Source organism: Calonectris borealis, chromosome 7, assembly GCF_964195595.1.
Source record: "Calonectris borealis chromosome 7, bCalBor7.hap1.2, whole genome shotgun sequence".
NCBI lineage: Eukaryota > Metazoa > Chordata > Aves > Procellariiformes > Procellariidae > Calonectris > Calonectris borealis.
Genome location: NC_134318.1, coordinates 24,131,140 through 24,154,869, shown reverse-complemented (window position 1 = coordinate 24,154,869; position 23,730 = coordinate 24,131,140). Strand labels below are relative to the sequence as shown.

At 37.5% G+C, this 23,730-nt stretch overlaps 1 protein-coding gene across 14 annotated transcripts in view; it reads left to right on the top strand.

The window, feature by feature from the left end:
- The first annotated feature begins 322 nt into the window (after positions 1-322).
- Positions 323-23,730, top strand: part of ERCC6 (ERCC excision repair 6, chromatin remodeling factor) — a 48,208-nt gene continuing 24,800 nt past the window's right edge. For 3 of the 14 annotated variants that reach the window (XR_012674299.1, XM_075154629.1, XM_075154623.1), the window contains exons 1-7: positions 421-966; positions 1,508-1,941; positions 4,501-4,621; positions 7,027-7,135; positions 8,979-9,705; positions 18,931-19,056; positions 22,862-23,020. Coding sequence is in view for 13 of the 14 variants with exons in the window: in XM_075154629.1 (XP_075010730.1) it covers positions 808-966; positions 1,508-1,941; positions 4,501-4,621; positions 7,027-7,135; positions 8,979-9,705; positions 18,931-19,056; positions 22,862-23,020 (1,835 nt within the window). In the remaining variant the exon portion in view is untranslated. The other 11 variants (XM_075154631.1, XM_075154626.1, XM_075154624.1 and 8 more) reach the window with 11 other exon arrangements.

Below are 23,730 nucleotides of genomic sequence, written 5' to 3'. Positions count from 1 at the left end.
CACTTCTGCCACAGGCATCAACCCCCTGCAGGGTGCCCAGCCCGAGGTGACCTGTGGGCCACAGCAAGCGGCCCAAGCCGAGCCCACGCACTGCCCGCTAACACCGCATGAACGAGGCAGCCTGACGAGCCCACGGTAAAGGTCAGCGGCTGCCAGCGGCCTCGGGGGCAGCTGAGCACGGCCGCTCGCCCCGCAGGCAGCCACCCCACCACGGGCGGGCGGGAAGCCAGTACGACCGCCCGCAGCACGGCACCTCCCACCGCCTGCCGCGCAACGCATGCGCAACTGGCACGGTCACGGACGTTAAGGAAGTGACGCATACGCGCTCGGCGTGGGTGGGCGGTGAGTGGCGGAGCGGTGGTGCTGTGCGCCGCGCGTGCGCAGCGGCGGTGAGGGGACCGGGGTGCCGACCAGCGAGGTGAGTCCCGGGGCGGGACCGGGGGTGCCGCTCCCGCTCCTCCTCCTCCTCCTCGCGGCTTCGGCCTGCCCGGCTCGGGCAGAGGCCGGGGGGAGGCGGCGCCCCCCGCAGCCCCTCGCATTTCCATCCCGGCCGGGCCTTGTCGCCCGCCGCGAGGGACAGCCTTCGGCCGGCGGCCCTGTCCCGGCTCCGGGCTTGATCGCAGAGAGAGGTGGTGGAGCACGGGAACTTGGGGACCGGTATAGGCGGGGGGTGGCTGGGGTCCGGGGTCCCCGGTGCGCGCGGTTGTCCTCGTACCTGTTGCCTGAATGCAGGGCCAAACCCGTTGTGTGCGGGTTTGGAGCTGATGGAAGAAAACCGTGAGCTGGGACTGAGATCCGCGGGCTGCCATGCTAGGAGAGGTTGCTGATGAAGCCCACTGCCTTATTAATGTCTTCCTGCACGTTAATAACACTTGTTTCTCCCCGAAGTTGATAAAAAAAAACATCCTTGCAGGAAACAGTCTCACCTTGAAGGCTTCAAACAATACCAGCTCCAGGCTTGCCTTGGTAAGTCAGTCCAGTGTTAATTTCCTAACAACTAAGATGCTTTATGTTCTACTTCAAAGCTGAATTTTCAAACTAAAGCCTACAGCCAGCTGTCCTCATCAGTGCTTTCACTGGCAAGTCTTATCCTGTTTCAAAAACTTGTATTTTTTGGTTTTGGATATGTTAAGTTGCGTATGTTTTTGTTATGTCATAGTCTTCTGGAACATGACCATTTGCACACGCGATTGAGTTCACTCTCTGGCAAGGAGGGTAATTTTTACAGGTTGTTTTATTTTGATATCAGTGTCTTCCAGGAGTATTCCATATAGTTGTCTTTAAGACGTTTTGGCCATTTTTTCCTTTTGACTGTGGAAATTAGTGTGGAGAAGCCTTTCGGGGGAGGACTCATGGAGGAGTAGACTGCTAGGTGTTTTGAAACAAGAATTTCTCATAAAGAAACATGCTCATTGTTTTGCCTACTTTTATTTGGGCAGTCTTCATGAGGAACTTTGCATGTGTGAATGTTCTTATGATGATGTGGTTCTTTGTTGCCTTTGAGCAGATGATGATAACAGACAACAGCCACCTGCCAGACAGTATCCAAGAACAAGACCTTGTTACTACTTCAAGCAATAATTGCCTGCATAATGCTGAGGAATTGAGCACTGAACAAGAAAATGGCATTTGTAACAGTGACCCGGATAATAGTATTAGAGTTCCCAACTCTGCCAGCCAGTCATCCACTTCCATGGCTGTTCCTTTGGAGGTGCCCAGAAGAGGACAACCCCTTTTACAGATCAACAGGCAGCAGATTCAGTCCATCTCATATAGTGCACAGGCTGCTGAGCTCAAAGGTTTAGGAATTGATGTCTATGACCAGGATGTGTTGGAGCAAGGAGTTCTTCAGCAAGTAGATAATGCAATTAATGAAGCTAATAAAGCAACAAAAATAGCTGATGCGGAGAAAGAATATCAGTCAGTGCTGGATGACTTAAGGTAAATTGTGTCTTTTCTTACTGTTCCTTTCTGTTACTGACTATCTAATGAGGCTCGGTGTCTCATGTTTTTAAAAGCTGGAAGACGAAAAGATGTTTTGAAAGCACTAGATCACATGTACTCTTCCGAGTCACCCACCTTTTACAAAAGGAGAAAATATTTTTCAAATCAGAGCAGTGGTTCATTGCTCTTATTTGACTAATTCAGTCACGCATCAAGGCAGTAGAGGACAGCGCATCTCCTTTTTCTGCTTTGTCTCCTACCTTGCCAGATGCATGTCTGTTTTCTGGGCAGTGGAGAACTGTATTATACTCTGTTATTCGAAGTTATAGTCAGAAAAAGTGCCAATTCTTCAATTCTGTATGCTTCATGGGGTTATCTCTTCTGGTTATGTGCTTTCTGTAACTTGGATGACTCCATGTCATGAGTGTATTACAACCAAAACATCCGTATCACAAGTGCTTGTATCAAGTACTTAGTGACACCTTAAAAGAATCAAATGCTTAATTAACATGGTATATTGACAGTAGAAGACTTTGAGGGATAGGAGCCACTAATCTTTTGAGTTTCGATCTCAGATCTCACTTTCTGTTTCTAGTCTCGTTGTAGAGTTACTGTGTGAACTACTGCAGGTAAGTAATTCTACCTGTGCATCTTTCACTGTATTGCATTAATCACATGTTGGGGTTTAGTGCTCAAGGGTGCTATAGGCCTCCATTACCTATGTGAACTCTCGCATAGCTCTCGTTATGCATATGCTTAATTTTATGCACTTCATTAATTTTCCAGTTTGGGTGTGGAGATGTGAAATTAAGTAAATTTGCAAAACTGGAACTAATTTCAGATGTTATGTAGCAGAAGGACGTAATGAGTAAGATGGTCATTGAGAGGAAGAATCGAGCAGCGTAACCATTGCGATTAGATTATGGAGTTATTGAAAGAGTGGTGCATGGCACTGTCAATTAGTTGATAATTTCCTGTTTTTCTTTGAGAAACATCCTGTGATTTTTCTTACCCCTCTATTTTCATCTTCCACTTAAAGTCATAAAATGAGATTTGCATGAGGGGATGCAAATGGTTTATGCAGACCTGTAGAACCTTGTCTGTATAAGATGTAATGTATAAGTCTGAAAGTTGATTTTGGAGAAAATTAGCAGAGATATAGCTGGCTTGTTGAGCAGAGGGACTAACAAAAGTAAAGATGTATCAGTAGAGCGTGATATAGTTGGTTCTGTAACATGGTGGATGCATGCCTAGAGGTAAAATCAGGCAAGAAGTGGTTTTTGAGTAGTTGACACAGAGTTCATGGTAGAAGCTGCGTGATTCTATAATATACACACAAATTCAAGCAGAAGAAGGAAAATAAAAAATGGTTAAAGTTAAATCCTGTTTAAATCCTGCAGTCCTGTTAAATAAAGCTTTGTGGAAGAGGACAGTAGCGGTATGTGTCAAGAGACCCTAGGGCCAAGGAAGCAAGAGCCAAAAGGTAGGAGATGTGCAAGAGGATGGTATACTTCAAAGCAGCGAAACAGAAGACTGAGAAAGGGGATGGGATGGTTCAAAAGTGTGGAAAGAGAATGGAGAAGTGAAGATGGCAGTGATAGCTGGGGAGCTGGTAGAATATCATCTCCTAGGGATAGCTAGGGGAACAGTGGTAGAATCCAGATTAGAAATGGAGAAAAATGTGGCCAACATTGTCAACATGACAATTGAGGAGAGTTATGTAGTGCTTTTCTTTGCATATAAGGGGAATAATGGCCGCTTTGCAAGTATTGTAAAAAGTTTTCTTTGACATTTTACATAATGCTTTGAGATGTTAATTTGTGTACCCTTATGAAATACTGTCCTATTTGAATCAACTAACCTAGATTTGTTGCTTATGATGGTGGGGCAGTGCCTCCTTCCTTGCAAATGAATTCAACAGCAGAAACAGATGATATTAGGTTATAGTATATGGTTCAGCCTGAATTTCATATTGTATATGGAAACATGAAAAACGGTAGTGCATAGGTAAGGAAAGTTTAATGTTGATGTGCTGTTAATTCTTTGAGTTAGTTTGTCTTCCTGAAACTGTATTTGTATCTTCTAGTCTATTCTTTGTGTAAAAGAGACATTGTAAAGGTAAAAGAAATAGGCTTCTTCATATTATGGCATCAAACTATTAAAACAGTTTTAGAAAATGAAAACATGGGATTTCCCATTTAATTTTTGTTTTGCGTTTTGTTTACCTTGAATAATAAAAGCAATCACTATCACTTGCTTGTTATCATTATCAGACTTGTAAATTTTGAGTACTAAATATTGCAGTGGTTTGTTCAGTTTCCTTGCCTTTGGAATTTTAGTATTAGCAAAATTTTGAATAAAAATATTTTATCATGTACAACTTCTTAAAGCATTTAGTATTTCCAGTGTTTAAATATAAGATGCTTATTTAGAAACTTACCTTTAGACTTTTTTAAATCTTACCTTAAATCTGGAATTTCTAAATTGTCTGAATTGAGACTGTGCTATTTTCTTTCTAGAGTTGACTAGTACATTGCAATCTTCCTGTTTTTTCAGATCATGTGCAACATCTCTGAAACAAATAAATAAAATCATTGAGCAACTTTCACCTCAGGCTGCCGACAACAAAGATATAAACAGAAAACTAGATTCCGTAAAACGGCAAAAATATAACAAGGTGATTGGATTATATTAATTTCCTGTTGACAATACTTAGCTTGTACTTTGGCTTAAGGTTTGGATTATGTGATATAATTCTTGCTTAATTATGTAGTTCAGAGTCAATCTACAATTGCTGTTCCTTCCCTTTTAAATTGTTTAATTTTCTACCAAAAAACATGTAAATAATTAATTTAAAGATGTGAAAGTGAGAGCTGAATTTTTTTTTTTTTTTAATTCTAAGTTTCAGAACAAGCTGTAAAACTGAAGTTCCAGGACCTGCTCGGAAGACTGATTTGCATTAGTTTAATTAAATCCTTCCCAGTAGTATTTGGAGAATTAGCAAAGCATTTTTAGGGCATGATTCAATAGTTGACCTAAATCTCAGCGGTCTTCATTCCCTACCTTCCTTTCCTTAATCCTCTTTCATTGTCTGTGTCTGTCTTGTACCAGTACACATCATTCCTTTCTGGGAGCCATTTTAAATCATTGGTTTGACAGAAACCGCTCCAGCGTTTTTTCTGCCAGAGTAGTAAGTTAAAGGAGCTTGTAGAGCAATCTAGCAGGCATCAGGGTAATGTAAGCAATAGACCTATACAGCTGTGAATAGGAAGAAGGAGAGTTGAGGAAAGGGAAACTTTGATCAGCAAACCGTCTGATGGAAATTCACCCTAATATTTTCTCCAATGGTAAACCTGACTGAAAAACTTATTGTCCTTTGCCCGCAGACACATCGTCCCAGTCTCAGGCCATTTGCCTCTGACTCATTCAGTTGTTTGTTTTTTAACCTTGATAAGGTTAAAAACTTGGATAACACTGTGCTCGCAATTTGGCCAATTAAGAGAGTGTGGGGGACAGTACTGAACAGTGGCACAGGACTAGAAACAAGTAGCTGGAAGTAGTGGGAAGCAATGCATTGGACCAGATTTACCACTAAAGAGTGATCATGTATTTTGCTTCTTTTCCTACTACTTGAAGTAATTTCCACAAGTGTTAGTTGCAGGGGAAGTTCAGACCTTGTTGCGAGTTCATTTTTAGCCATCTCTAACAGTCCTTGAAGTGTAAGAATAAATCCCTGTATGAAAACTATGATCTGTAAAAGTGGTCCTAATAACCTCAAGAGTGTTTTGGAGGCTGTTTGGAGGCAGGCAGTGTATTTAAAGCTGGTGTTGTGCTGCTTTTTGCATGGAGAAGTGCCTTTAGGTACTCTTCCTTTTGTAGTATTTAAAAAAAGAAATGGTTAAAGAAGACTGAATTCTTCCGTTATTGAGACAAATGGGAAATTAGTGACTGGTACAAGAGAGCTATTTCCTTAGAGCTGTCATACAGGGAGTGTTTTATGATATAAAGTACTCTGGTAGCGAGGATAATAGTGCATATACAGAAGATAATATATCGTACCATACATGAATATACTCTACCCTTTATGGTTTGAAAAGTGCTACATGAAGACATGGGCAGGCTAATGAGCTGTTCTTCACCAAAAATAAAAAAAAATTTGCTGATTTTGCCATGAACTTGATTTTTACTGAAGTATGTGCCTCTCTAGGTAAGAAAATACTTCCAAAGAATGGAGTTATAAATGTGGAAAGCTACACTGCCTATGTCTTTGTTTTACTGGTTGGAATTTCTTGTTTCATAAATAAAAGTTAGCAACACCAAGGAATCACAACGTCGCCAGCAAATATACAGTTGAGGATATTACAATCAGATAAAAGGTGTAACAGAAGAGCTAGTTATGAATTATTTTCATAGCAGTAATGAACTATACTTGTTACAGCATGTGTAATGTTGATTTTTTTCACTTACATTTTTTAAAGTCATTTCACTTTGTAGTTTTTGCTGTTCAATTAGCTGTGACCACTCCTGAATTAACTGCATACAAACATATATGATGGACTGATTTACAATTTCAGTTTCTTTCTAACAAAACATTCCAAAACTTCTGGGATGATAAATAAATCTTACTAAATCTCATAGCTGTTTTTAGTGGCTTATTAACCATTAACCCAGTCTTGCAAATCATGAACAAAACTTCTGGTGTTCTCTGTGCATCTCACTAATCTGCTTGATAGGCTTCCTTCACTAGAATCAACACATTCATAAGATGACCCCAAAAGATGTACATAAAAATGCGTAATGTGCACATGAGACTTGTGTGTATAAACAATCTGATCTTACTGTACGCATATCATAAGATGATTGTATGCACAAAATTGTGTGTGTTCTGTGGGTTGGAGCCCTACGGATATTTTGGTGACACTTTTTTGCACTTTTTTTGTTTCAAATGCAATACTGTGACCATTTGAATATGAGATTCTGGTGGAAAATACTGCAAATGTAGTAATTTATGTCTTGTTTAAAAGGGTAGCAAGTTTATGAACAAGATTAAAAATTTAATTATGTATCTACTTGTTATTCAAGGAGCAACAGCTAAAGAAGATCAAAGCAAAACAGAAGCGTCTCCAAGCAATTCTTGGTGGAACAGAAATTCTTGATAAAGTAAATGAGATTGAATTTGAGGAAGATGAAGGTATGGGAGAAGGCTGAAAGTTCTGTTCTACTTTGATGTAATACCTTTTTTTGTTTGAAGCTAGTTTGCAAGATCTTTGCCAATAAGGAAATGAATTTCAGTGGTTTGCTTTCACAGAGAGAGTTAAGAACACTTACGCTCTGCACCTGCAGAATTGCAGATCTTGACGTATTCATGTGGGGAGTTTTAAAAAATGGATGTTAATCCGTGTTCAGCTCAGTAGGGATGGCTGAGGCACATTAGAGTATTGGGCTTAATAAATTGGAAATCCTAACGTTTTTTCATGGCTAATTTGATAAAGATGACTAACATCATGATTGAATTACATTTTATATGCTGAATGCTATCAATCAGCATTAACAAAATTGTTTTTTCTTACTATTGGGAAGTATCAGTAGAAATGGAAGGGGGAAATGCTTCTTTTTTTCAGGCTGCACTGTGATTTAAAAAATAAAAATAAGGCTTCTTCCAAAGCAGGATATTTGTTCTCTCAGTGTTTAACTAGATGTTCTTTCTCACTGCTGTCTGCAAACTGAGCTTGGGTTTTGTAACTCCAGCTTTGCTGTGTCTTGGCCACAATCGCTAATCTGCAGTATTCTGTAGTGCAAGTCTGGACCCCGTTGACATCTGCACATCACCTTTGGGTTATATTGTTGTTTGCAGGGGTGTAAACTCTTTATGCTATTTATCCATTGCAGATGTGGCTGGAGTGGATTCCAGATCTCTCCTTATTCAACAAAACTTACAGGAATCAAAGCCTCAGTAAACTTTTCTTAGTAGAAAAGCATCTTTAATCCTTTTTCTTTGGATGGGTTCATGCAGTAAAACTCAGGCACCCAGTGTGATGAAATGTAACTAGGAAGTGAATGGAGCCCAAGGCAGAAGAAATGGAGTTGAGCAGTTCTAGTAGTTTGAGAAGTGAGGGGGTGAAGAGGGAGGAGTTTCATGCCTGATGCATCATCATTACTTGTTAAACATGTTTTGGTGATAAATACAGTGCTCTAAATGGGACCATATGCAGTAGCATGCCATGCTGGTTCAGCTATTTTGAAAATTTGGACCCTAATAATAGATTTCAGGCTGGAATTCCTCTTTAGATTCTGAATTCAAGAGCTTTTCCCCCTCTTTGGTTTCAAACACCAATTACAGTTTGTGTTAATATGTATAGTAACTGTGTATCCACTTTAACTGAAGTGTTCTTTTATGGCAACGTGCGGTGCAGCCAGTCATAATCCTATTATTAGTATTGTAGAATAGGGAGATGGGTTTTGTTTTCTTTTTTTTGAAGCATGTGGGAAGACAGTCTTTGATGTGTTTTGTAAGATTTGTGTCTGTCCTGGTATGGTAATGGAAATGTCAAATTTCAAGCTTATGAGTAGGACTGAAAAATCAATGATAAAATAGAAATGGACGATGTTGCTGCATATGGGAATGCAGTGCACTGAATGTGGTGACATGGGTTGAATTGACAGCATAGGGAGCACATTAGAGTTCATGGGCCATGGGGGACTGTAATTTTATGGTAGTTCTTGCTGCTGTTTGTTGTTTCAGAAGTATTTGCATTTTGATAGCATGTGTAATGTTTCCTGTATGAAGTTGGAGAAGTAGTTTGAAGTAAAAGGTACAGTCTGACTTTTTTGGCCTTCTGTTTTGTTGGGTTTTGCCTTTTTTGAACTTCAAGTATTATGTGTGACAATAATTTGGACTTTTAAGTTGTATATAAAAACTGAACTGAATGCATATAAAGCTTGGGGGAAAAAACAAAACAAAACACCCTTGTTCCTGTGTTTGTGTTATTCAGAGGGTGTTAAAGGCGTGCTGGATGTTCTGATTTTTGTTGTAGAACCTGGTCCATCATGTCTTGGCAGTATGCTTATGCCTGTTCAGGAAACAGAGTGGGAAGAGCTTATTCGTACTGGCCAGATGACTCCATTTGGAACTAAAATACCTCAGAAGCCAGAGAGGAAGACACGACGATTAATGCTAAATGAAGCATCTGATTTTGAGAAGTATTTAGCAGACCAAGCTAAGCTGTCATCTGAAAGAAAGAAGATATCCCTTCACAAAGGAGCAAAGAAGAAAGCACAAGCCAAAAATGTTCAGTGCATAGCTCCCACATCTACTACAAAGGAAAAAAGGGGTAAAGCCCTGTCAAAAACAGATAAGCGCTTAAAAAAGCACATGAGAAAACTTCAGAAGCATGCCCTTCAGATTCAATCAAAGGCAGAGATTCCAAAAGAAAAGAAAACTCTTGAGGCCAGGAAGTTCAGGCATGAACAGGAGGATGATAGTGGAGAGTCTGAACATGTACCTGATGAGGAGCTCTTTGATCCAGAAGCAGCAGAAGAGGAGGAAGAGCAGGCATCTTCTCATGCTGAGAATGATTCTGATTATGAACTCAGGAATTTGTCAAGAAAAAGAAAATACTTGGTGAAGAGAGATTTTAAAGAAACTGAAGATGATGCTGACTTCTTTCCAAGCTCTGAGGAAGAAGAGCATACACTGGGGAAGCGCAAAGTAAGGAGATGGAGAGATGATGGAGATGAAGACTATTATAAACAGAGACTAAGGTTAGTCCTAGACATTTTTATTAGTAACATTAACAAATGACGTTGAACATGCAAAGGGCAATGTCTGTAATACACTGCTAGGAATTGAAGTAAGGAAAACGAGACAGTCGGAATGATCATAGCCTTCCAAAAGGAATCAGACATTACAGGACTTTGCTATTAGATTTTTCTGATCGTTATAGGTCCTTCAGTAATAAGCTATTTGTGTATCAGTGTGCGTTTGTTGTTTGCAGAACTGTGAATGTGCCCAAAATCAAGTATATATCAAACAACATATTACTTGCAGTTTTATACTTAAGTACTGCCTTTGTCTGTAGATCATATACCTACCTTTCAAAAAAAAAAAAAAAGATGATGTCTTCTGTTTGATAGGCAAAATTACAATGCAGACAGACAATGCCCTCTCTCTTCAGAGGGATGGCACTTCTCCTTTGAGAGAGAAATCTTTAGTTTTGGATGGGGTGAGATGCTTAGTTTTCAGCTTTAAATAATTAACTGCTAGACAAGAAGAAATCATTTGAATAAATTATAGTTACATACTATTTTTGTAGAATCTGTTAGTTTGTTGAAATCCGAGGCAATTATGTATAGTTTATATGGCTAACAGGTTTATTTGAAAATCAATATTAAAAGGATCTTTTGAATTTAAACTTGTAAAAAAATTATACTGGAAAGGACAATATCTATATTATTTAATGCACATGATATGTCTTCCATAACTTCTATTAGAAGACATAAGTAATGAAGACTGGACATTTATACTGCTGTTAGTCAAGTCTAAAAAGAGCTGCTCTGTTTGACAGTGATTTTCCTCTCTTTGTTCTTGATGAGAGTGAGGGTAAAAACATCCTTATCCGAAGAGATAGTGACAATGGTGGTAGTAGTGGTGTTTTCTGTTGCTATGATGACCTAAGGTTGTAAACTGAGTAAGGTTTCTAAGAAGAATCTAATATGTTAGGTGGGGAAATACAGCTAAGAACACAAATTATTTTTGAAAATGGCAGCTGAAACACCTTGTGCTAATCTGTGATTTATGAAATTTGTATAACCTGTGTGTTGATGATCTCTCTGTAGCAACAGTGTGCTGTTGAGGTGTTTTCTCTACTGATAGCATAGCTGTTGAGCTCCTAACAATAAGACTAAGCAATGTTTCCATTTTCACAACTGCCTGGAAAACATTTTGCAGGGCAACGAATTGACATGTAATTTGTTAAGCTGTTAAAAATGCTAATTAGACATGCCAGTGAAGTTAAGAGACATTTCTGCACATACTAGAAGTCAAAAGATCAAGATCACTGAAATAGGTGTTTTGTTTTAATTGTTCTCTAACCACTGGCATGTTGACTCTTTTCTAGTATGAGGATTGAGCTTCAACTTCAGCGTGTTGATAGCATGCTTACTTTTAATTAATTACCCTTAGTGAATGTCCTTCAAGTAGTTTTATAGTCCTCTAGAAAATGGATGGATTCCAACTTGAAAACAGCTGCTCCAGAGTGAAAGGAAGAATATATATCAGGGCCGTCAGTGAAGCATGATTGGGCCTCACATAGGTGGTTAGGCCAGTGGTAAGGCCTAGCATAGGAACTTGGTTAATGCTTGGGAGACTCTAATTTTACACTTCAATGGAAATATAAAATCTTACGGATTTAAATGAAGCTGTATCAGAGAAGGGGTCAAGAAGTAGAGGTATAAACACCATCTCTTCCTGTGGTGAGAGCCTGAGCTGCTGTGGAGGAAGAGGTATCATCTGGTAGCAGAGGTACTCACAGTTGTAGAATTACTGGTGACAAAACCTCAGGTAGGAAGAGCCTAACTTCACTTTCACATCCCAGGTTACAAAGGCAGATCAGGAGCTGATATGATATGCAATAGGTTTGCAATCTCAGGATGCTGCATTTCAAAGTTAAAGCATAGTTTATTGCTCTTGAATAGAAGATTTTGGCAAGCGGCTAATCTGAACAATGTCCGAAGGGTCAAAAAGAAATATGTTTTTTATTGGATGCATTAACAAAAATTAATTGTACTTAATTGGTAAAATATTTACTATTTTATTGAATAAAACTGTACTCTTCACATTTAAATTAGACCAATATTAAATCATTTTTAATTCAGTGTTTTCATCAAGAGTAATTTATTTTGATTGAAAGTTTTAATATGACTCTCAGCTTAAATTCATTCAAACACATTTTTTAATAACTTTAAGATTGTGACAATTTATCCTTAGCAAAGTCATATCATAGACTACATTTCTTTTGGTTACTAAAGTTACAATAAAAGCCTAAATGAATTTTAGAAATATCAATAACTGTAATTGCTACCAAAACACTACATCTCTTAAAAATTTCATAGCTATAGTTATTGTGGCTGTTAAGCTGCAGCTGTCCACATTGACGTTTTTATGCTGACACCCCCAGGTAATCTTCATTATGGGAAATGCCATGAGAAAATAAAATGTAGTGAATTAAGAAACATATTAAGAATGCTATAGAAATGTTGTCATTTGCTTACATTTATGTCTTGTTTCATGTCAGTTTTACTTTTGAATGCAAACGAATGGGTGAGATTATGGTATATTTTACCCCTGAGAGAGGCAGGGGAGAATCCTTTAGGATTACTTTAGTCTTCTGAATATCTAGTCTTGTGCTTGGCGCCGAATACAGTCCTACACTCTTAAAGATTGAAAATGAGTTTCCGTAACATTAAAACTTTTCAGAGATGGGACTTGAAGAGATTGGTCTGTGTCAAGGGGAAACTACAATGATGTTGTTAAAGCATGATAATTAGCTAACTGCGGGACTGCAAAGCATCTCTAGAACAAGAGTCTGTTTTCAGAACAGGAGCTGGTGTTATCTGCAGTAAACAGGGCAGGCGGGAAAGCACCAGGCTCTTTCCTTTCCTTCTAAAGGCTACTTGCAGTGGTCTGCCTAGTCACTCAAAGCAAGATGTGATCAGTGGAATGTGAAAAAGTAAAAGTTAGCTATACAGAATTCAGCTCACGCTCTCAGTAATTTCAGTTCTTTTCCCTTTTGTGGGTCTTGCCTTTCTCTAGTTACTATTACTGGAGCCATGTTGCTGTGCAGACATGCAGGGGAAAAAAACTTCTGAAAAGGTTAACGTCTAAGGTGAATCATAGCTTGATTCACGTAACAAATCATAACACACAGTAGCAAGGAACATCAGGGTTATGGAGAGTAAGGTAAATAAGTAGGATACTGTCAAGCAGCTAAAAGGTAAGTTTAAGATTCAGTGAAAAGTAGCGTATCATCATTCCCAACTGTCTTTCATACCGGCTGTTACCAGCTGAACCCAGAGGATTAGGTAATCAGTCTCTAGGATGGTGCTGCAGTTCTCAGAGACTTGATCCCCATCCCCAGGTATGTTATCAATGTATATTTTGTCATACACAACAGTGACCATCTTGGTCTAGAAGTGTTCAAAATAGGCGCTGGTGGAATCTACCTGTTGCCTCCTGCCTGGTGGAATGGTCAGGTCATGGCAGAGCCAGTTTCTGTGAAGGCTATGGAATGAATGAAAATGCACCTGTTTGCATACAAGTAACCTTGTATGCAGATTAAATGCATAGGAAATAAACCTTTTCTGTGTTCTCAACAAGAAAACTGTTGCATGGTTTTCTTGTATTATTCTCAAGACTCTGCAGGTGTGGAAACTGCAACTTACCAAGTTTTTTTTTTTTTGCATATTAATCAAAGTTTTCCTTTGAATGGATTAAAATGCAAAGCATAAGTATAACCAAGTAATTTTTTCTGCTTATAATATACGGAGTTAACGTGTTACATTATTGACATCACTAATACAGTATCTGCATGAGGTAATAGCTTAGAGTCAAAACAAAACAAAAAATTAGCTGTCTTATGGTCACTATTCCCGTAGCAGTTGTCAGTATGTTTCTGCCTGCTGCTTCAAGGAAGGAATTATATGTCATGTTATGGGAGATAAGTGCCATATCTGTGTTTTCTTGTGTATTCTGTATAGTTTGTGGAGTACAGTTGTTTGAATTTTTCAATTGCTCTCAAGTGCTCAGAGGCAAGGCTAGGAAAGCTGCTTCTTTCCATGTCTCCCAAGTGACATCCAAGCAGCTGAGTAGCTGGAAATTGTGGCTATCAGTGCACAAAGTAGTTGATACAAAGAATCAAACCAAAAAATAAAATTCACTTAAAAATAAGTTGTTTTTCTCAAGTCAGATCGGTATTCATGTGCTAGCTCTCTCTAAAGTATCTGAGTCACTGAATCTCTTGATGTTTCAGAGTTATAAATCAAAAAAGGATTAAATATTACCTTTCCTGAAAGATACTTTCTTAGAGCATCCTAACTGCTCTTTAAAATGACAAAGCCAAGACACAAATGAAGATATATTTTTGGCTTACTTGCTGAGTACACCTTTCATTCTAAGCTCAAGTGTGTCATTGTCTACATCAGTCTTAATTTACTTATGGAGACTTGTGGTACTAACTGCATGTATTTCATCTGTTAGGACATACCAATTAAATCCATCCATATAGACCATAAAAAGTTAGATCAGAAAAGTAATGCTGAATGCTTCAATTTAGCAAATTAGAATAATCTGTAAGGGATTCTTAGCTGTATAAAATAGAAAACATATTGTGCTTCACAAATACAAACTCTATTAAACACTCAGCTTGGTTCCTGACTGTATTTTTTTAAAAAAAAATCGATTTGTGCTCATTACTGTTTTGGATGCAGAATTTCTTTCTAGGGTATTGCAATAACTGGGAAATGGGCTTAGTATCTGAATACGTTCTTATATTAAGAAAGATTTAATTGTATGATATATGGCCTTCATACTGCACTTTCAGGAAAAAATTGTATTTATGTCAGTGACCATGGACAACATAAAATAGATTTCTCAAAGGTAATGCTTGTATTTTCAAGAGACCTTGGTGATATAGTAAAACCTGTATTTTCTGATTGTTTGGGCATACTAATGATTTTAACTGAGGTGAGTAAGGAATATACTGACCAAATGGTCAATATGTTACTGTGTAGTTAAGTCAAATATGAGCTACTGTTGTTTCTCCCTCCAAAGTTTAACTTCTGGGGAAAGGTACAAGACCAGACTGACCAACTGACTGATCTGGTCTAGCAAATAGTTTGTCCTCTCGTTGCTTCAGCCATTTAGATATTTACACTTTTTTAAAGAAAATAGTAAAGTTTTAGTATAGAATATCTTAATACAATGTCTTGCATTAAGTTCACAGCCTTTCAAAAACTGAATAGCTTCTTCAAACTTTAAAAGTTGTTAGTGGTAACAACAAATTTGTGCTTTTTCTTTAAACTGGTAGTTAAGGGCAAAAAACCCTCCAGACCTGTGGAAGAGAGATAGTACCAGAGCCTTCAATACTACAGCTTGTGTAATTATGCCCTTCAGTAAAGTAGCCGATACAGTGTGTATAAAATAAACTTTTCTTTAGGAAAGTTAAGTACGGGATTTATTAGTTCAAATTCTATACCTATTTTCTAGGTATCTAATAATTTTAAGAGAAATGCCAACATTGATTACCCTTCTTGCAGAAAATATAGTAGTTATATTAAGGTGAAGTGCCTAAATTCCTGGACAGCTACGAGCTAATCTCAGAAATGTTTCTTCTCGGTTGTTTCTGGATCGCTTTTTCTAATGTACACTAGAGGGCAATCTGTTTCTTCCCAGGGGAGACTGAAGCTCCAGTGTTGGCTAGTGGCGATTCATATTGGAATATAGAATTAGAAGCAAACTCTTGTACAAGTTATTGCCCTGCTTGAGTTAATATGGATTCTTTACTTAGCTGTCACTTTAGAAGATTTGTAATCTACAATTGTTTTGATTTTAGTGTGGTAAGTAGGAGTTTTCTTCCTTGGTTTGAGTCTCGTCATAACCCAGTCGGATAAAATAATCAAGTTCTGACATGTCTCAGTTCCAGTAATGACACAGTCTGAAGCAATGACTGTCGGCATTTGTCAGTTTGAATCGTTGATCTTTTTCTGGAACTCAAGAATAATCGACCATCTGTGCCTGATACCACAACATTGTAGTACTGAACAAAAATAGATTCATTTTTATGCTGTTCCTCTAGAATGTATCATCCTGCTAGACTCCAGAGCATGAATGTTATTTTCCTAAATCAAACATTTAATAGACTGCTAGTTTAAGATAGAGATTTCCATTCCTGTGTTAGGATAGGTATCTAAAAGTATCCTGGGGAAAACTTTGACACTTTATATATTTTTAGTAAGTTCTTTTTTTACTACTTAACTGGATACGTGATTTCATATAATGAAATAAGAACAATCCGATAATAAACATTAGCAACTGATCAGTTTTTAATCAGAAAACTGAAGACTATCTTTGTCTGTCTTGGTTTTTTTCTCCTGCATATGCTGCTTTTTCTCTCCATCATGATTTTTGCTTCTGAAGACATCCTGACTTAAGAGATCAAAATATATTCCAGTGAAGCTGGCTCTCTAAACCTGTCCAGCATTGTGTTGTCTTAGTTTTGCAATGCAATCGTTTTTGGCAGTTATTTTAACTTGCGTATATTTGGAGATGTTGGTGTTTATTTTCACTTAATAAAACAATGCCACAGTTCCAAGTTTGTGACTGGTTCCATAAAGGCAGACTGTAAGTATTTTCCCAAAAGATACTGGTGAAAAGTTGATCTAGAAACCTGCCGTATTAGCTTTCTTCCTTGAGAATGGGTATATGATTGTGGTGTTTGTATATGAAGTGTTGAACTTTTCCCTGTTCTTTCATTCCTAACCCAAGTTTTTTAAACAAATTTGCCAGAGATGCAGAAACCTTTAAGTGGAAGTTCCAAAAAGTTTCGCTGAAGTAAGTGGTCAGTAAGACAAGAGAAACTCTTATTAATGCTGCCACTGGAGAAAACACAGCTTGAGCTTAAGCCTTGTTATGAGTTTGCAGATCCTGCGGAAGATGATTTTGAATGACCTAACAGCAAGAAGGGTCTCTTCTAGTATTTTCACCTTATTTCATACCAAAGAATGCAGAGTAGTGTCCTTAGGAGACAGGCATCATTGGATTAATTGCCCCCTGCTTATGTAGTTAAAAAATACAAGAGGAACACTAGACCAAACCTGTTTGTTTTTTTTTTTTCATTCACTGATGTGTTCAAGATAGAAAACTTGAATCAAATTTGATTTTAAAGAGTTTTAGCTGACAGGATTTTTCTCTAGTGGAGAAGGCACTTCTCATATCAGGCTGGAAGGAGTTTCGGTACTGTACGTGATATTGTGCCAGTCGTGTCTGCTCTTAACATGACTGAGCTAGACAGCAGCTTGGCTGAAGTCTTAAAGACTTGGAGCAATGCTTGAGATGTTTTGTAGTGTCTTCTGGTTTGTTTGCCAGGTTGGAAGTGCAAAATGTCAGAGATGGTAGCTGTCTTACAGGCAGTTGTTTGAGAAGAATGATTATGCTGCTTTTTCCTGACATCGATAAAACTGGGCTAGTAGCTTTGAAAACATAAGGCACTCAGCCCCATAAGCTTAAAGCACACTGGATTGTGCATAGCAAGGCTGGAAATAAAATACAGTTTGCGTGTCAACCTCTAGATGCAGTTTTTCTTCGAATGCTTGAAAGCAATGCAGAGCTTTACAGAAAAATCAGGATAAATAACTTGAAAAATTAAAAAAAAAAGAAAGAGAGAGGAAAATGTGAATTTCTTCATGTTTTTAAATAGTTCAGAAATCCTTTTTCCCAGAATATGGAGCGTGTTTGGGGGAAGGGGGTTAAGGTTCTTGTTTTGTTTTGTAGAACTCTGTTAATCCATTATCCTGCCATGTTTTTTGCTGCTACAGAGGCAACCTAAGCTAACAAGAAGCTGTTTGTGTAATGGGTAAATGGTAAAATGTTACCGGGAGGGAAACAGACTATTCCTGCACCTGTAATGTTTGTCATTCAGAAACTGGAGGTGTACTGGAAAGCTGTTGCGTGCTGTTAAGTCCTCATGTTCTAGAGTGCATTCTCCAGGGTTTCTTCAATGTAAAGTTAAAAGACTGGACAGATGAGTTTTCCAGCATCTCACTCAGGAGGCTGTTTGTCACTTAATGCAGCAGATTTCAGTGCTAAGCAGCTTAACTTACTTTTTTTGGCCTGAGTTTTCCGTTTGCTTCTTTTCATCCCAACGCTAGGTTCTTTGGGACCTGAACAATTTTAATCTTCATGTATTATATTTCAGATACTTCTAGACTATTAGGTCTCCTTCTCATTCAGCCTTTTTATGAGGTGAAATATGGCTACTTTTGCACTGCATCCAGAACAGTAACATAAGGATGTTTTTCATCTGTTCTATAGCTTGCCAATTTCTGTAGGGATGTTTTCAGTTTATACACCACATCATATGCCTGCAGTGAATGGCATTTTCATGGGGAGATTCCAGCAAAACCCAAATTGTCAGTGAAGTGCTGTTGATTGGTTAGTACATACCCAGCTAGCAGTAGCATACGCTTTACTATTACAGGTAGATGTTTTTGGGTCACTAAAACACAAGTCCATAATTTCCTTGGATGTTGAAGATCCTTTGGTACTTTTTCAACAGTGGGGGGAACGATGGGACGGAAAGATAATTCTCTAGCCTGCCTAGAGTCCAAATAAGATTAGGCTGCAGACCACAGATCACTCTGTAATTTCAAAACCTCAGAAAACTCATCCTCTTAATAATGACTGCTTAACAGATTTAGAGCACGTCACCCTAAAGATAGTGATGTTTCCAACTGAGCTGTGTAAGATTATACACAGCTGCACATTTCTCTAGGTGAAGGAAGTTATTTAAGTATTTGGTTAAATTAATTTGATTAAATTAATAAAATAGCTTTGGAATACCTGAGCTTTATTGATATTTTTGTGGGATTTTTTATGGAGGCTTAGGAATTTAAGGTAGCCAGATTTCTTTGATGGTGTTAACTGTTGATTCCATTATATTAGTATTTCTGTCTATACAAAATTGTAACTAGCTATAAAACTGAAGGCTTATAACTAAATAGTTAGAAGTGCATGCACCTTTTAATATGTCAGATATTTTGAACATTTACTTACATAATTCTCTCCTCCAAAGGATTACTATTTAAATCATGACATCAGAGAATGCATTTTTGTTGGGTTTTTACGTGATCAAAAATTCAGTGTAGTTTTCATGTAGTATCTTTTCTATGCAATAATTGAATGTTGACTCCTTGTCAACACTTGTGTCACTCTAGGAGGTGGCAAAAAGAACGTTTGAAGGACAAAGAACATCAAACAGCTGAGGAACTTTCTGAAGAAAGTGACACTGAATTTGGAGAGGGTTTCAAAGTACCAGGATTTCTCTTCAAAAAGCTTTTTAAGTATGTATTGTGTATTTTATTTTAATATTATGCTCCTGTATGCTGCTAATAATATTAGTAGTAATAGTCATGGTAATTTCTGGATGCCCTTTGCTGCAACTTTTACTTAAGTGAATGATGCCTCAACTTGTACTTCAGTTGTTTCTGTAGGATTATTTCTTTAAAAAAGGCTCCAGGATGAAACCTCAAAGAAGTTAATTTATTACAAGCACAAAATGCAGTTACATGAAAATACAGATGATAACTGGCTGATGTGAATATTGTGAATGCATATTAGCTAAACTATGAATTGAGACGCTCTCCTTGTCTATTTTTATAAATGCTTTCTTTTATTCATTTTTAATTCAGGTGTGGAGTGGTAGAATAACTTTATTTTGAAGAATAAGGTGTTGGCAAGTTGTGATAAATGAAAACAAGAAATGTAGGTGTTTCTGTGATGGGGTAGAGTGAGTGAAATTTTCTGCCAGTAAAAAATACAGCCAACTTTAAATAACTACTCAAAGTCTACTCAAAGTAACTACTTATAAATCGTATTATAAAATAGTCTTGAATATTTTGCCCAGTAAAATTTTAAAATATGGAAAGTGCATTCTTAATTCCTTTAGTAGATCGAATACACTTTACAACTCATTCTTTAGTTATTTAATGCTGGATTACAGATTTGGACATGACTGCTTTCTGTTTCAGTTTTTTTGAGACCATGGTGCCCAATGACACTTTCAAGTTCATCTCAAAAAGCTATTTACAAAAGGCAGCCCAAACAAGCTGACAGGTTAATTTCATCCATAATCTCTCCCTTAACTTTCATGCATAATCGGCTTGAATTCATTTTTCTTGGCAACATGTCGCACAGCAGGAAAAACATCCTCTCTTTCAAAAGCTAACTCTCTAAAATCCTATAATTAGTGTAGTAGAAAGACCTGGTTTATAACGGGCATGAGTGGTACCCCTTCCAACAGGACCACTTAGTCTTAACCTCAAAGAAATTATTACTGTTGTCCTGCAGTTCCTCAGAATGAGAGCACTAGCTCTGAAATGGAATTGAATTAATGACTTGGTTGCCAGGACCATACACAGCCAATATGTGGTCTCCAGTTGTTTATGCAAAGGTACTGCAGAAGTAATCATCCTGAGAACGGATGTGTGGTCTGAGCAACCCGAAGGGAATTGAAATAAAGCAGACAACTAAAAATTAATCTTAGAGATACCATCCTCACTAATGAAGGGTATCCCTGCAATCAACTGCATGAGTCAGTTGGCAAAACTTCTTAAGTGGTTAGAAATATCAATTGAGTTGAATGATTTGTCTGACTTGTAACTTAAACGCTGAAATCTCCAATGTAGGAGGGCCCATAGTCAACAGGCATTAAACTTTGAGTTCTGAGCAAGTTTAGTACAAAACATGGAAGAATATTGACCCAAGGAGGTATACAGCAGTATACTGTAAGTGATCTGCCTGCATAGTTGAATTGAATTCTAAAGAAGTTAGCTCACACTAGAAATAGTAGACCCTTAAGTTCATTGTTTGGTAAGCCTGTTAAAGCAGACAATCTGTTTCTTCCCTATATACTTGTCTGCTTTGAGGAACGTTCAGCAAGAATACCATTGGTGCTGCTGTGGAACAACACCAAACACAGTGAGCAAGAGTGTCTTACAAACAGTGCCTTATACTGTCTGTACTTAGCCTGAGAGAATGCTGTCTGTGTAAACAAGAAACCTGGTTTCTTCATCAATTGCTTTCAGTACGTGATTTCCCTGATACGCCTGAAATGCAATTTTGTCTCAGCAGCAATGCAGCTAAACTCTGCTAGCTACTGTGGTGAATTTTGAGGCATGCATCACAGCATGATTGTTCATGTGAAATACAGTCCAAACATAACTATTTTAGAAGACAAGGCAACATTTTTATTTTACTTCTACAGTATTTTTGGAGGAAAAAAAAACAAAACATAAAAATTGATGCAATGAAAGCATAGGATTAAAGAGAATTGATTATCTCACCATATAACTATAAAAAATTATTGGAGGGGATTTTTTTTTTACTTTAATTTTTGTGTAGTTGCAATTATTGCATGTTTATATGATTATACAAAGAAAGCACTTGCATCTTTTCCATTTTTAGATAATCTTGGAGCAGAATTTTTCACAAACTTAATTCTCTACTGTGAAACTTTCTCAGGAGAAGGGGGAGAGGGAGAAAGGTGCTTATAAATGCAGCTGGCTTTTAAGCACTGGATGTAATCCTAAGAAATAATACAAAATAGTATGAGGAAGTTCTTGAAAGGTTGTCTTCTGAAGAGACATGCTGGACATTAGTCTGGAGGAGCAGTTTCTGTCTGGAATTAGGGTTCTCTCCAATTCTTTAATATTTCTGTCAAAAAATGTTTTGTCTTCAAAAAATGTAGTAATGGTAGTATCTTAACCCAATTATAGCTAATCCTGCAAGCCATTTCATAGTTGGTTTTAGATTGCTACATTTTTAAGGTGAATTAATTTCTAATAAAAGGGGTTTTTTAAGGGCTTCTTGGTATAATGCATTTGAGACACCAGCAAATAGTATGATGTCTGAACCATTAGATGTGTTCTTTGATCATCTTTTTCTAACTACTCAAGCCATTTGTTTGTCTCCGTTTAGCATTCTCTGAATCCATACAGAACTCCTCATAAATCGTTTTTTAATATTACTTTGTAGATACCAGTGTCATTAGCTGTCAGTAGTCCTAAATATTTTTTGTTCAAAGAATGAAACAGGATTTTGAAATGCACACAAGACAATGCCCTAAAATGAACAATCCCTATTTCACAAAAAAAAAATGTGTTTTGCTCTTTGCTGTGCTCTGCACTCCAGGAATGCATGCCATCAAGAAAATGGTATCAGTAACCTTGTTCTTCCTCTAAGTTACAAGACACAGAAGTGCTGAAATGTGTATTTTTTTTTAACCGTAATTTAAATATACTGTTTCTTCATTTCTTTCTGTTCTGTTTTCAATTTAACCCACACACGTTGTGTGTTATTCCTACTGGTCTCAGTATTTCATATCATTGTAAGAACGCATGTCCTAAAGTGACTCTCAGTCCAGCATCTTATCTCCACCTTTTTAGCTTGCCATTGTAAATCTTGCTTTCTAGTCTACTTCTTTTAATTGGAATGTATTTTACATTGTCACTTATACAATTTCCAGTGAATGACTGGGAGTAGAAATTGCCCTGGTACTCTCACATAATAAAGCTCTGCTGCATCCCATTCACTGGAATAGTTTCTATTGTTTTGCCTTCCAAAACATTTTGCCTTGTTGGCTTTTTTCTTCATTGAAAGAGACTAAATGTTATTAAATAAATTTATGTAAAAAGAAAGCATGCTTTGGCAGATCAATATTCACAGTGGAGCATGAAGTCTCTACCTCTTACAAGTTAAGCTTTTCCTTCAGTTCAAGGTATATGTTCCAAATAATATAATTTACTAGACCCTTACATGTCATCTTTTCTGAAAAGATAATGCTTTTTTAGAGTAGGTTTCCAAGTTGCTTTTGACACTTAAAATATACATGAAATAAAATACCCTCTAATTATCATGACTATCAGTTTAATTAGAAATGTTTTAGTGTTGCATAAAGGATGAAAGTCACATGTAATGTCTGAGTGCATCAAAAATGTATGACCTAGTAAATACAGCACTCATGTAAAACACACATCCAGCATGTTACTGTAACTAGTATAAGAACCTTGCCAAATGATTAATTCATGAGTACTTTCTGTTATGATCTGTATTATCAAATGTTTGCCATCTTCTTTTTCCTTGTTTTAGGTACCAGCAGACAGGTGTTAGGTGGCTCTGGGAATTGCACTGCCAGCAGGCAGGAGGAATTCTGGGAGATGAGATGGGATTGGGCAAGACCATCCAGATAATTGCCTTCTTGGCAGGTCTGAGCTACAGCAAGATAAGGACTCGTGGTTCAAATTACAGGCAAGTGCTCTTCTGCAGACTGTCAGTCTGTGGAGCTCAATTAATATTTCATCAGATGTATTGCTGGTGGAGGAGGGTCCTGTGAATTATTAATGACATTTCAATTACAATATTCCTTTAATTCTTTTAGTGGGGGACATCAAAGGAAAAATTTTACGAGACAATGGAGCTGTAGGGCAGGAAAAATTAAACATGTAACACTTTTAATGAATTCCAGGCATTGATGCTTCATTTTGCAGATGAGCCACACTAGATATTTTGGGTCAATACAGTGTCTAAGGTTAGCTTCCACAAATGGATTGTTTACAAACTCAATTACATTAATATCAATAGTTTACACAATATGGAATTTTAAATTAGCTGTAATACCTTTAGTTCCATTTATTAAATTCTACATTAAAATATTTGTTCTGGCAAGCCACCAGGTAAATGCTTTACAGGAAGTAGCAAGCTGATTTGCAATGAAAGTTAGAGTTTCTGATCGGCAGGGAATTATCCATGCCAAAAAAAATAGTAGTAATAGTAAAAACAGTAACTTAGGCAGAGGAATTTCCATCTGCCTTTTTTGTTGTTGTTGTTGTTGCTTTTCAAAACTGTTAGAGTGACTGGCGTTTCTTACAAGGTCTTTTATGCTTTTTTGTTACTGAACAATGCTTTAAAATTCCTTCTTCATAGGTGAAATTACTGGAAAAGATACTTGTTGGTGTCCT